The 13,505-nt window shown below is 33.1% G+C and overlaps 1 protein-coding gene across 2 annotated transcripts in view; it reads left to right on the top strand.

Annotated features, from left to right (window-relative positions):
• Positions 1-13,505, top strand: part of Pdk1 (Phosphoinositide-dependent kinase 1) — a 79,371-nt gene that overhangs the window by 59,770 nt on the left and 6,096 nt on the right. Inside the window, exon 1 of one of the 2 annotated variants that reach the window (XM_068762691.1) lies at positions 11,691-12,270. The exons of the other annotated variant lie outside the window; for it this stretch is intronic. Coding sequence (XP_068618792.1) covers positions 12,121-12,270 — 150 coding nt within the window. The 5' untranslated portion in view covers positions 11,691-12,120. Of the gene's footprint in view, positions 1-11,690; positions 12,271-13,505 lie in introns of those variants that run through there. 2 annotated transcript variants of the gene reach the window in all.

Below are 13,505 nucleotides of genomic sequence, written 5' to 3' on the forward strand. Positions count from 1 at the left end.
ATACGTCATCATTTAATAACAATTCTAACTTCTTTCTATAACGTCATCTAAATATAATTTAAATAAAATATTTCATTTTTTATATATCTGTGATATATAGTTAAAAAACAATAAGACATTAACAGCCTAATTATAACATTGTTTAATTCTATTTTGTTTTTTTTTCAATGCACATTTTATTATAATTGTTTTACGATTTATGATCATATGTAATTTATTAAAAGCTTGTTTCTTGATACAACAACCGGAGCATTAATTGGCTCAGCACATATACAAAGATGGGTATGGTTAACAATAGATGTAGAAAATTAAAAATATTTATTTCTGATAGTAAATCTGCGCGGATTAAAGATAACAGATAATTATTGGTTTTTAGTTTTCAAACAATGTTTTCAAATGTTTAAATTTGTACATACAAAAAACTTAAACGGCATTTAAACCTAATTTGGTTTGTATGTAATTCATAAATCACATCTCCAACCTTTTACTTAAATGTTACTCATTGAAATAAATTCACTTTAAAAACATAATAATCTGTAAATATTTTTTTAATAATTTTATATATAAGTGGATTTTTAGTTAACAGTGACGTTTATTTTCTAGATCATGATAAGTTAGTTCATTTTAGGTTTTATTGTAGTAACAATAAATTTTACTGCTGTTGGCAGGTACTTTATCGTAACATTTAGGAATTAAGCATTGTTATATCGCGAAACTGAACGATGTGGGACATTGCAGTCTAAACCGTGTATATTAAAAGTACAGTAATCGTGGGTTAAATAGATTTCCGTTGCATTGTGCAGTTTATTTTCTATGATGCGGGTAATAATGGAGTAGTGAAACTGTAAAATAAAAGTAATATTGCTTACACGTCTTAGTCAGTCATCTGCAATGTAGAATCGGCGCATCATAAAAATACATGTAACATTCCTGTCTGTATGAAAGCACGGGAAGGGTCTTTTATAAGTAATATAGCGGACAGGGGTGGCGGCGTGGCGGCGTGGCGGTGCGGCGGTGCGGCGGCGTGGCGGCGTGGCGGCGTGGCAGGCGGGACGTGGAATGGCCGGAATGTAACCGTCTCGCGAACCGACGCCGCCGGCAAGTTCGGCGAACGACCGCGCCGTCCGCCGCCGCCATGCGCGTATTCCCCGCGCATTCCCCGCGCCTGATTCACTCCACTCGATACCACGCTTACTTAAGATCTTAGGAGGCGGATAGATTTTGCTGCTATGATTTGGTCCACAAGAGATCGCAGTGAAAGTGAACAGAACTGTATATATATATTTTTTCTAGTCTAATTTGTGAAGAGTGTTCTGCTTTTTTTACATTGGTAGGTTTTATTTACAATGTATTTTTTCCTTACGTTTATTGTGCAGTTGGGAGGGGATTGAAAAGGTGTTTTTCAGATTTAAATCTGAAACCGGATCCGTTGTAGGGGTTGCAATTTAAAAACATCAATTACCTTCAATTAAAAAGTATAAAATATCTAACATAAAAACTATTTTCATTTATCGATTCCCGTCTCTGAATATTAAATTAAAAACACATTGGTGGTATCGGTTTTGACAAGTTGAATTTTGTGTGTCCTAAATATGGGACCGATAAAAACCTCGGAATATGTGGATCTTGCAGAAAATTAATTATTTTTGGTTTGTAAATCTTAAGCGATCTTATTCACGTAAAAAATATGATTATTTAACAATTTATTTACGGTACGTAGTGATTATTTTTAAAACTGAAAGTTGAACAAGTTGATAACAAAGAGTCGAACATAAGACAAAAATTGGTATCTTCGAAGAATTCCAATTGGGTACCAAACTTTTTGCCGACCGCTTCGAGTTCAGCGGCCAGACACTGAGGATTGTTGACTTTTCCTTTTTTACTCCTTTTAACTCCGACTACATTTTTACCCGTAATATTATCTGTAGCATAAGCAGATATGTATTTGGTATTGTCTTTAAATTAACTTACTATTTGATCTTGTACAAAAATCACATGTAAAATTAAATTAGTTTACATTATGGTTTTCGTTTTTAAACTGTGTATTTAAACGCAACGGTCAATACGGGAGGTATAGCGATCGTCGATTACATACAGACGCCGAGATTCAGTCCTTCTCGGAATTTGCACTCACACATCAATCGCTTCGTCCGCCGCCTTCTAATTTTTTTTACAAAGTCATTGTTGGATATCCTGTTTCATATTTTGCTCAAATACTTTAAGAATATTATTTATATGCTATTTAATATATTCGGTCATTAATCTTCTTCAGCAAACTTAATAACGATTTTAATATTATAAATCAGAACAGATATATTTATATCTCAAAATCCATGCATACGTTTTAATGATTATGTACAACACAAGTCTAGTATGAAAAATAACGTGTTAAGCCAATGTCTCGGACCACGTGGTGCGTCGTTTTGTAAGCATTTTGGCGCCACAAGCCAGAAACTTTCAATGTCCGAGAATTCAAATAAAACACTTAAATAATTAACGAATTCCATGCGGGACTATTTATACAACACTCTAATTCTGTTAGTTTGTGTAATATTTAACATGTAGATAGGATCACCCTACGCAGACAGGGTATTTACCCCTCCTGGTATTCGACTCGATGGTGTCGCGTACTAAATTAGTATATTGACTTATGCTATATTTATAGTAAAACTCCATTTAATTTGATATTTTCATTAATTTTAAATATTCAATCCAAATGTCACGTTAAATCCCCCAACGCTTTAAAATTTGTTTTATCTACAATCAAACTTTGTTTTTATAAAAATGATATAGTGATTGAATGATGGTCGAGTCTAAAATTACAAATTTTATTAAAAAAAAATATTGAGTTAAAAGTTTATCAGTTTCCCGCTTCCCTTATGGTTGGCGCCAAAATGTTGCATGGTACTTCCACGTTAATGGCTGCCGTTCATTGCGCCCGCTTGGGTGTATTGGCCGCAACTTGCTACGCGCATCCTGCCTACTACGTTTCATGTGTCTCTCTCGCACCCATACCTTAATCTGTTAAAGAAAGAGATGCCCTTATCACGTATAGCGATTTTTGAGCCACAGAAGGACGTGGCTCGAGATCAATGCACTTTCCGAGGACAGCGGGCCGTTTTTATACGGGTTGTAGTTCGGCCCTCCGGATGTAATAGGAGTCTTATAGGCGGGGGTCCTAAGATTGTGTTTGGAAGGTAGACGCGAAAAGTCAATGTCTAGACGCGCGGGAAGTGAATAAAAGTATGTAAGTAGAAGATATTCCACCCACCGGAATACCGGGCGCATTGTGCGTGCAGCGGCGATGCGACTGCTCACAACTTGTCCACGGCCCGCCACTTACTTTACAACTTATATTTTTAGCGTAGAGGCGGTATTGAAATAGATTCATTTTAATACCGGTTACCCACGCGTCTAAATTTATACTATTTTATCTATGCCCATCTCTTTTCTAAAGTAACTGCTGTTGATGCATAGATTTATGTATATTTATTATTATCCTTTTAGAGTAATAATCTATTTGTTCTATTTTTAAAATTTAGCTCAAAATTAATTATTTTAAAATGAGTTTCGCGTATATATTGAACGTTAAAAATAAAAAACAAAACATAGTGCTATTTGTTTACGACAAGTAAGATATTTACTTGTTATCTCGACACCAATTACTTTGACCGGCTTCGCTATCTCTGGACAACAGCTGTCGTATACGCCGTAATTGTTTTTCAATTGGTAAGCAGCACATTCCCTTCATTAAAGAATTATTTGTTGCTATTAAAATAACAATAAAACATTGAGTTTTACTCGATGTAGCTTCTCTCGATATTTTGCCTATTGTACCCTATATGGTCTTCGATTATATACATTTTCTATTTATAAAAACTATTTACCAATTGCGATTTGCAATAAATTTATTGTTTGATATAACGTGATGGCAATTGTAACTATTGCTTGTATAGTATAGTTGTAGACATTTTTACAGATTCCGCCTGAAGTATGTGCACGGTAAGACAGGAGTTGGTGCGATTGAAAAGATGCACACAAGATATTTGAGGACAGACAGCTTGGCTTTTGTTTACTACAACTGCTGATCTGCCAGTCACACAAAAAAAATTAAAAAATATATTTATATGTTTTATTTTTTAACACGGTCAGTTAAATTTGTATGTAATAAAAAAGTTAAAATTTTGTTATTTACATCAAGCCACTATAATTTTTATTTTCTACTGTGATTTACGGAAGCGTTCTCACAAAAAAACAATGCAAAAATAAATTTGGTAATGAATATCGGTTAGCATACGCCAATTTAAGGCCAACAGGAAAAACACGCGATACAACTCGTAGGCTTACTTAAAGGCCCTTGAATAATTACCCCCATCGGTCAACGCACTTTTCTTGCGCCTCGCAAAATGTCGCATGTTAAACGCTTGTCGAGTTGAAAATATTGATAATTATAGAATAAAAACTGTTAATAATAAAAAAAACGTGTCAATACGAGAAGATTGGTTACAAGTATAAAAGCTTTAGCGGGGTAAATAGCTCATTTATCAGCAAAAATGTAAAAAAGTTTTAAACTATTTCCAATCATTCTGTATGAAGTGATCGCTGTGAAAGATGTTACACTGACTTATTTTGATTTATGGAATTCGACTGGCTATTAACTTCCGGCTGTATAAAGTCTTCAGGGACAGACTGCAGAGGAAATTTTATTCTAATACGTAGTAATCCGAATTTTGCAAACGGTTTTTTCTTACTATATTATCATAACGTTTTATATTATTTCTGAACCATTATTATTAATTATTAAAAGTGGTTCAGAATCTATTAGATAGATACCTATAAATAACCAGTGGATTTACTTTTTAGCTCTTTGCACAATATTAACTTTTAATTCATCTAAAATTAACAATGAAAACAGATAATAAACTATTATAATTCATTATTTTATTTTAAAATTCCCCAATTGTTATTTGCTTTGCAGCACATATAGTTACGGTTAGAACTGAGGTCTTAAAGTCCGTATGTCATAGTTACCCTTCGTAAACTTGTTAATTGTTTTAGTTATGTAGCTTCTATCGACTTGGGACCTATAATTAATACGATTAAATCAGAAACTTAATATGACACGGCCAAACTTCAATATATTTATTTATTTTATTACTTATGTATGCATACAACGAATTTAATGCCGCTGTGCTCATTCGTCGATGATCGAACCAATAACTATAATTAACTATCAATAAACTTCCATATAATCAGTAAAAAATTAGCTTAATTTCGTGAATAAATGTTACGCGCAAATTTAAAAGTCATTTTAAAAAAGAATGAATTTAAAACTTTTTTTATTAATAAGATAAATTACCACAAAAGCATCATTAAAGCTAATTTGTTAATCATTTTCTGTTATTAATTATATCAACATTAGTACACATCTTTTTTAAAAAATATTGAATAACTTATAAGACATTGACCGTCTCACTCTGTCGCACTTGAGACAATTCAAACAAAAACGTAGCTAAACTCGTTTTTTTATAAATTGAATAGAATTTGTCTATTTTACGAGCGGTATTAACGGATCTCATTGCTTTTAATTGTTTGTTAAAATTTTACAATTCGTCCAAGTATACATTTACAAATTAAATTTTATTGTCTTCCGTGCTTTTGTGTACCGAAAACAAATACAATTAGAAAGTTTTTATGACATTCTTTTTATGCAGTTTCAAGAAAACGAGTTAATTTGTTATTCAAGGTAATGATTTAAAACGAACTTTTAAAAAACAATTACGTGTAAAAATATTTTGTTTAAGTTTGGGTAATCAGTTCAAACAGATTATAGTTTATAAAAATAAAAATGATTCCTTTTTTTAAATATGCATGCCCGTAATTGTAATTTATATATTCCATAGCTACCGCATTGATATCGAATTTGTTTGACGGAAGCGTGCCGTTTGCGCGACTCAGGGGCCGTACGAGCAGGTGGTGTGTATACATACCTAACTACCTCCAGTAGGGTCAAAGGACCCGTTCAAGGCTGCTGTACCAGACATTTTCGCAGTCGATAACCTACAGTAGGCGCCTCGCTTTGCCTCGCCGCAATATCAGGGTTGTCGTACGCACGGATTTCCCGGGGTTTTCCCCCTTGCAATGTAAATTTGTCTCTGTTCCTTAACACGAATATTATGGAACAATTTATTTCTAAACCGAAACTAATATACTAATTATTTATTAAGTATTTGCGTTGGTTATCTAATTGAAATAAAAAAATCTAATGGTATAAATAAAATCATAAAGGTAAAGTGGCGCCGTTATTAAAAATAATTTACAAATATTATTGAAGAATTGACACTAACTTTTTTTTCTTAATTGAATATGTAATATAATATCTGCCAAATATAGAACTATATTATATTTTTAATGTAAATGATGTTTTGTTATCATTAATTTTAATTTTATGATCTTTACAAAACATTCGAACATTGATGAATATTTTACACTAAGGAAAAAACCTACGAATAAGTTATTTTTAGGATTTAAGTCATTACTTAGTTTGTTTGGACATAACTTATATTATTATTAGGCTTCATTGTATTAAATTTGTGCTGTCGCGCCTGCAGTCAACCGTTATACATCATGATCTATACTCGTTGAGGGTGACGGGGTAAGGTCGTTGACTCGAATCACCCCTACTGCACTTCGTACATAAACACTTCGTCAGTAAGAACGCACTTTGAACGAATTGAGTGACTTCAATGTCGATTACATTGTTAGTATTTTTAAAAAATAACTTTGATCCTTATAAATATGCCTTAAGCTATGGAATTAATTTATCATTTCGAAACAGTGCATGAATCATTTTTGAATATTTCGGTAGAGAAATAATGTCCTTGTGATTTATATATATATATATATATATATATATATATATATATATGTGTGTGTGTGTGTGTGTGCATGTATATATATTTATATATTCTTAAATATTTGATTATATTATATTATATTGATTGTGAATCTTAATAGATTTTAAGTTTTTTTTATGTACTTTGTGAATTAATAAAAGTTACCTAAATTATGATACATAAATAAAATTCAATTAATTAAATAACAATTAAAATTCAAACGTTCCTAGTTGGCATTAAAAAGCTATGTATTTTGAAAATTTAAAATAATAACTATCGAAAGAAAAATATCAACACCAGTTGTGGATGATTAAGCCATATAAGCCAAATAATTTAAGTAGCGGTATTGTTGTATAAGATTGTAATTATTGATTAAGTATAAAATCTGTAAAGTACTTTATCATTTTGTCATGTTTTTCGATCTACAGTCCATGCCTCCCTCTGTCAAACGAAAATATATCGCTTAGTTTATCATAACACAAGACACCAGGTGTCATGTTAAGGCGACTGAGGAAAGTTTTTATTTGAATAGCTGTAAAGCCAGAAAGGCTAACATCGTCCGACAGCAGTCGCATATTAGTCCTAAAACTTTGACTCAATTCATCATCTTGCGCTCAATCACATTAAGAGCAAAGTTAAATTATTCATTGCGACTGATTTGCGGGGCAATTAAGCTTTTAGGTTACACAGAGAGTGAACCCCTGTCGGGGCTTTTGCCCGAAATCCGTCTATAATTCCGATTCGCTTGACTGCTATTATGTAATTATCAAAGATCATCGCAACGCAATTAGAAATGACATTGCAGACATCCGCGTCAATTAAAGCAATATTAAAACCACCTGTAGACAATAAAATAATGTTGTAACCGCAACAAACTAGTTTTTAGTGAAACGTTGTACTTAATATTGCTTACGAAATGCAAGTGAATTCGAACGTTTCTCGTAAATACGCTTACTGAGCATTTCCCTAATGCCATGCGTTATGCTTGACCTATTTTTGCAACGCAAGATTGCGTGTATTGTTTCGGTATTTTCATCTTGCTTACGAATGCATTTCTTACGTTTCCACTTCTTACACGTGCCAACAACTCGAGATAGTAGGAAACAATAATAAATACCTGTACCATGAATATCTGGTAATAACATGAATTTTATTGGTTTTAGGATTGATTACTTAGTTGTGTTATATTTTTGTTCTGTATATAATTGTATGTGTGAGGTACGTGGGTATAATGTAGAAGACGTTCTTGAGAATGTTTTTATCATTGGTCGCACGTGCACGGCCGATGATCTTGTGAACCACCTGTCCAAAACATCTGCCTGCGGTTGCACCTTGATTTCTGGTTGCACTTTATTTTTTCGCTCTTATTTATTTATTTTCAATGGCGAAACAAAACTAAAGATAACAAAAATGTCAATTTGATTTCAATTTAGCGCTTATTGCCACATGTATCATTAATACTGTATAAATAAATTAATTTGTCCTGTCTGTTGTAGTATTTTTTAACCTATATTAATCAAATTTATATTGGCAGTAATAATTAACTTGTTTTTAAGTTTAGATTTATAGAAATAAACATTATTTAAATATGATATATCACTCTTAATTCGCCGTCATGCCTTTAGACTGTCGGCATTTCTTGAGTAAAGTATTTATGAATACGTGCAGAATTATTGCCGTTAAAAACAATTCAGATTTTCCATAATGGTGAATGAAAGGATGACCGACATATCGTTACGAATGTAAATGCCCGGCCGACAGGCGTCACCGCTGACGATCAACTGTTATCGTGCTTCAACGTACCTTATCGGGTATGTTATTGTTAATATAATTTGTGACATTTGTAGAAAAAATCGATATCATCATCGAATGATAATTTGATTATCGAAATTCTATTTGCACGATTGTTTTCCTAATACCATTACCAACATTGCTCGCACATTTTAAGATGTCATAACTAACTTTACTCATAAACTAAAAAGTATCATCTTGATATTGTTAGCCAATTCAATTTAATTACAGATCAGTTTCAGCTTTTAAAATAGTTAATGTACGCGTGGTATGCTCCTTTAGGAAGTAAAATTTGTTAATTGAAAAAATAATGTTAGACTGAAATCCAACATTATTTATATGTAGCTTTTTTATTTTTTTAGCTATTCATAATATATTCAAAGAAATAATAAATATTATCATATAGCATCGCAAGTGCGCCTATTATGCTTTTCTTTATTTAATTATTAATGTTCAATTTTTTATCTATATTCGTGACTAATTAAATATTACTAGAGCATTAACTGGCAATAATTATGAAGGCTAAGAATTTCCTAAAGGGGAATAACCCTTTCAATGTGGTTAAATAATAACACACCATTATTTCCACGTGTATGTTATACATAATATTTAAGAACTGTTATTATCTTATTATATACTTATCAATTATCACATAATGTAATATTGCTTTTTTTAATTAACCGATAATTTATTATGTTTTAGTTCAAATTTTAAAAGAATCGGTTTAAAAGTTATTGTTAGGTTTGATTCTAATGTAAGTTACATCAAATGAAGGTTATGGAAAATCAATAATGACTAGAAACAATCAGGGCATATGGTGTGTATTCTACATTTCATGTGGCACTTAACAAAGGTTTTTAATAAAATATGTCACTTTTAAGCAAGAACTTGCCAGGTGTTGAGTTCAATGTACGAAGCTGGTTTTATTTTGTTTTGTTTTGAAATGAAGCCCGAGGTTCTAGGGATGGTAAGCCGCCCCAGGGAAACAAAAAATCGAACCGCCACCTGGCTATTACTATAGTTTATAAATATATTATATGTAATTGAGACGATTTTGTACATACTTTTAGACCACTAACATAAGTAATTACTGAAATAAATATAGCTATGCAAATAAATTTTAAACCTTCAACATTTTATTTCAAATAAAACTGTTCATATGATATAGGTATTTATAACTACGTTTTTCTAGTATGAGCGAATTAAACTAAAAAAAAACAAATGACTTTTTAATGCAATCGGATAGATCTTTATTGGTACTTTTTCTGCCTTACTAGACGAACAGTTTAATCGCCCGCATTGCGTTGTTTATTTTATAGGGGAGGTTTATAACTGTGTCCAAAACTTCACCGGCATAACACTAATGAAAAAATGATGTCAGAGATGTCCACAGATACATGTTGGACATAAGTCTCCCTCGGAGATTATCAATAGGACCTATTGGAAGCGACCTGCATCCAACGTCTTCCGTCGATGTCGTCTATCCACTTTATTAGTGGACATCCTTCGTTTAACGGTCGAATCAAAAAGTTACTATTTACACAAGTCAATCACACAACCCAGAACATAGAAAAGCCTCAACAACTATTATTTTCATTTACATCAATTATTATAACGAATTATACATATACACATGTATAAATAGATTTACTTAGACTAGGCGTCGACCAAAGTATTAACAATGACATCTTTTTCCACTAGTTAAATGATTGCTTCATTCATATTTAATACAAGTATTAAGTGCAGTGGTGAATATTGACTTTTGTACTAACCATATAGTTAGGCCAACACGGTCTATCGATATGGTTAATAATATGGTGTAGGCGCAACTGTCGGCGTAAAGTTCCTTACACAGGTGACTAGATCGAGCATCCTGCACGTGCCCCGACAGCTGCGCGGAACCTTTTCAGCCTCAATCTACCTATAACAATATACCCTTGACATATGGCTTTTAAAAGAAAGGTTAATACTAAAAAGAGCCGTAAGCGGTCTTAGAAGCAATAGTAGTTATGTGATCTTTTCGTATTACATCTATTTATGACGATACTATCCAATGCTTTTCTATGGAGTATGCAAAAAATTATCTGTTAAAGTTGTATTTTTGTTTTGATGTAGTTATTTGTAAACAGAGGTTTTATTATTGTCAGGATATGTCAACCCCATTGCAATCATCGTACATTTCCAACCCTTAAACTATTTAACGCCAAAGTGTAAAATAAATAATTTTCCCGCTATTTTATTTTTTACAATGCCTTACATGTACAACTTACAAATATGAAAATGAATAGTGTGATTAGTGATAATGTAATAAATTAAACTTTTGTTTTCGTACCGCTTTGAACTGATTAGTTTTGGGAATAAAAAAAGGGCGCGTTGCGTTTCCCGCGTCAGATAAAACTGCATGTATACATAAGTTAATGCTGTGAGCTAGGTCATAGTTACTGCATTTAGTGATTACTTAATATAATGCATGTCGGCATTGCCTCGTGGCCTCGTGGTATTCTTTTACTGCACATCTTAATAATATTGATTTTCTGCCTCCGCTCGCGTTTGTTCTTCTCTCCCGCGCCCCTCCGCTTCTAACCTACCCCCGACCCCTTCCTGTATCGCATCGTTTCGTTTAGAAATCCGCCCCCGATAGTTCCAAAACAAACCCACGTGGGTGTACGTCAGTTAATATGCATTACATTTTTTTTATTAAAATACGTTTGTGACGCAAATTGTATTTTTTACGTTTCATACTGAATATGTAAATAAAATGATCCATTTTCAATAAGTTTTGATATGAATTATTGTGGGTACTTGTACATAATTATTTTATTTATTATTTGTTGATACCAAGGCATGCAAAAGTAATTTTCATCAAAATATTTAGCTGTCAAGTGGGCTCACAATTGTGAAAGACAATTCCATTTATAATTTAAGTGCGTAATGAATATTGTATGTATCGATACAACAGTTTGTAATCCTATAATATTTGGGGTGGGAGCCGAGGAAGGCAGTGTGCCAACCCATGCACTCACATCCTACGACACGCGGGCGACGCGGTGGCGGGACGGGGCCGGGGGCCGCAGCCCCGCGCCGTGCGTAAAGCGACGACCGTGCGATTATTCCGTCTACAGAACGGAGGACGTAGTCAATGCTTTACTCGCGTCAAGCGCTGTGTTGTTACCAATCTAGTCTGCACCGCGCTGTTGAACGGAACGGACGTACGCGACGCGCTTTACATTCTACTAAATTATCGTTATTTTATAGCGTAATTGTAAATTTATCTTTAATATTTTCCCACTACAAATTATTAAGCAACCGTTTGCTTTAATAAAAAATTAAATTGTGTGATTATAACGGTTTCAAAGTTTAACAAGCGAACTTCATGGACTGTGATCGTGTTTTTGACCGCTTCGTACTTTAATAAAACGATTGGACTCAACGTATGCGACGGGTAGAAATGAGCGGATTGACCATCAGAGTTAAAAGGGGATCGAGGGGTAGTGCTACACTTCTTGAAGCAGCGAACAGAATTCTGCGGTTACTTGGTGTGAGCTCGACGAAGCGCGGGAAACAGCCGTCGCCCAAATCTAAGGTACATTTCGCCCTTTCGTACAATTAAATTAAAATATATCTAAAAAGTGTGTTTTCAGTATTTGCTTTAAACGGTATATTTATTATGCCGTCTCATTAAAATATAAACAACCTCTATGAGTAAATAAATAAATTGTTATTATTTCGTAATAGTTTTAAAATATAAAATGAACCTTCAGTAAAGTTATATACAGTTTACTAGTATATTTTCATTTATCATTGATTGGATTATTTATTCTATTAGTTTCATAAAAACCGAAACGTGGCTAGAAGTGCTAGAGTGGATTGTTGATAAACTTTCGCTACAGCGTTGTCGCGCACTTTCGCCCATGTTTTTCATGTACACGAGCGTGCGAATGACCGACCGACTCTCGCGCCAAATGACTATGCCGTTGGAACACGAGCGACGAACAACCGTCGTCGGTCGACGCCACTGTCGCTGACGGCACAAGGCACTTGTTTGTTCACGCGTACACGGCGTGACCGTCTTGTTTACCACTACAACGCCACACATCCGATTCATCACTCATATATAGTAATTTTAAATAAAGTATCTATCAATTGCAGTCGATATATTTTTTTCTTAGATAAAAGATTAATATTTTTTGCGTGTTACACGCAAGAAGTATCTCACTACATCTTACTATGCTAATTCCAGCTAAAATGTAAATAATTATACAAATACCACTAATATTTTTTTTAATCTAGTTTTTTCTCAAATCAGTTTAACTGATTTGTAATGCAGTTTCTAATTTCGGTGCCAACAAAATTTATTCTAGTAAATCGACCAAAATAAACTAATGACAGTCAAAAATATACTATAATTATTATAAGTAGCTTTCGCAGATTTTGATCAATAACAAATACAAACTGTAGGTCACTGAAAAAATTCCGAACAGGTTTATGCAGATAACCACTGCAGATTATTTCATTTATGCAAATAAATATCTTATCTAAGGCTAAGGCAAACAACACTACGAAGTTGTTTGCTGATGCTTACGTCGTCACCATACGTATCTTGTACTCGTAAAGGCAAAAGACATACAAATTAGTTATCATTGCAGGTGGGCCGGACTTTAGCGAGATTAGTTAAGAAATTGTCCGTTCAATATTAAAAGCACAAGTTACGTCGTTCAGAAAATTAATTCTTCTACAAAAATTTTGATTATGTTAAGAAACAAGTTTTATGTATAAATAAAATGAAGATAAAAATTAGTTTCGAGTCGACCATTCAGT

The sequence above is a fragment of the Battus philenor genome, unplaced genomic scaffold (assembly GCF_028537555.1).
Source record: "Battus philenor isolate CCGP_79_NKW_IND1 unplaced genomic scaffold, ilBatPhil1.0.hap1 SCAF_16, whole genome shotgun sequence".
In the NCBI taxonomy this organism is placed as follows: domain Eukaryota; kingdom Metazoa; phylum Arthropoda; class Insecta; order Lepidoptera; family Papilionidae; genus Battus; species Battus philenor.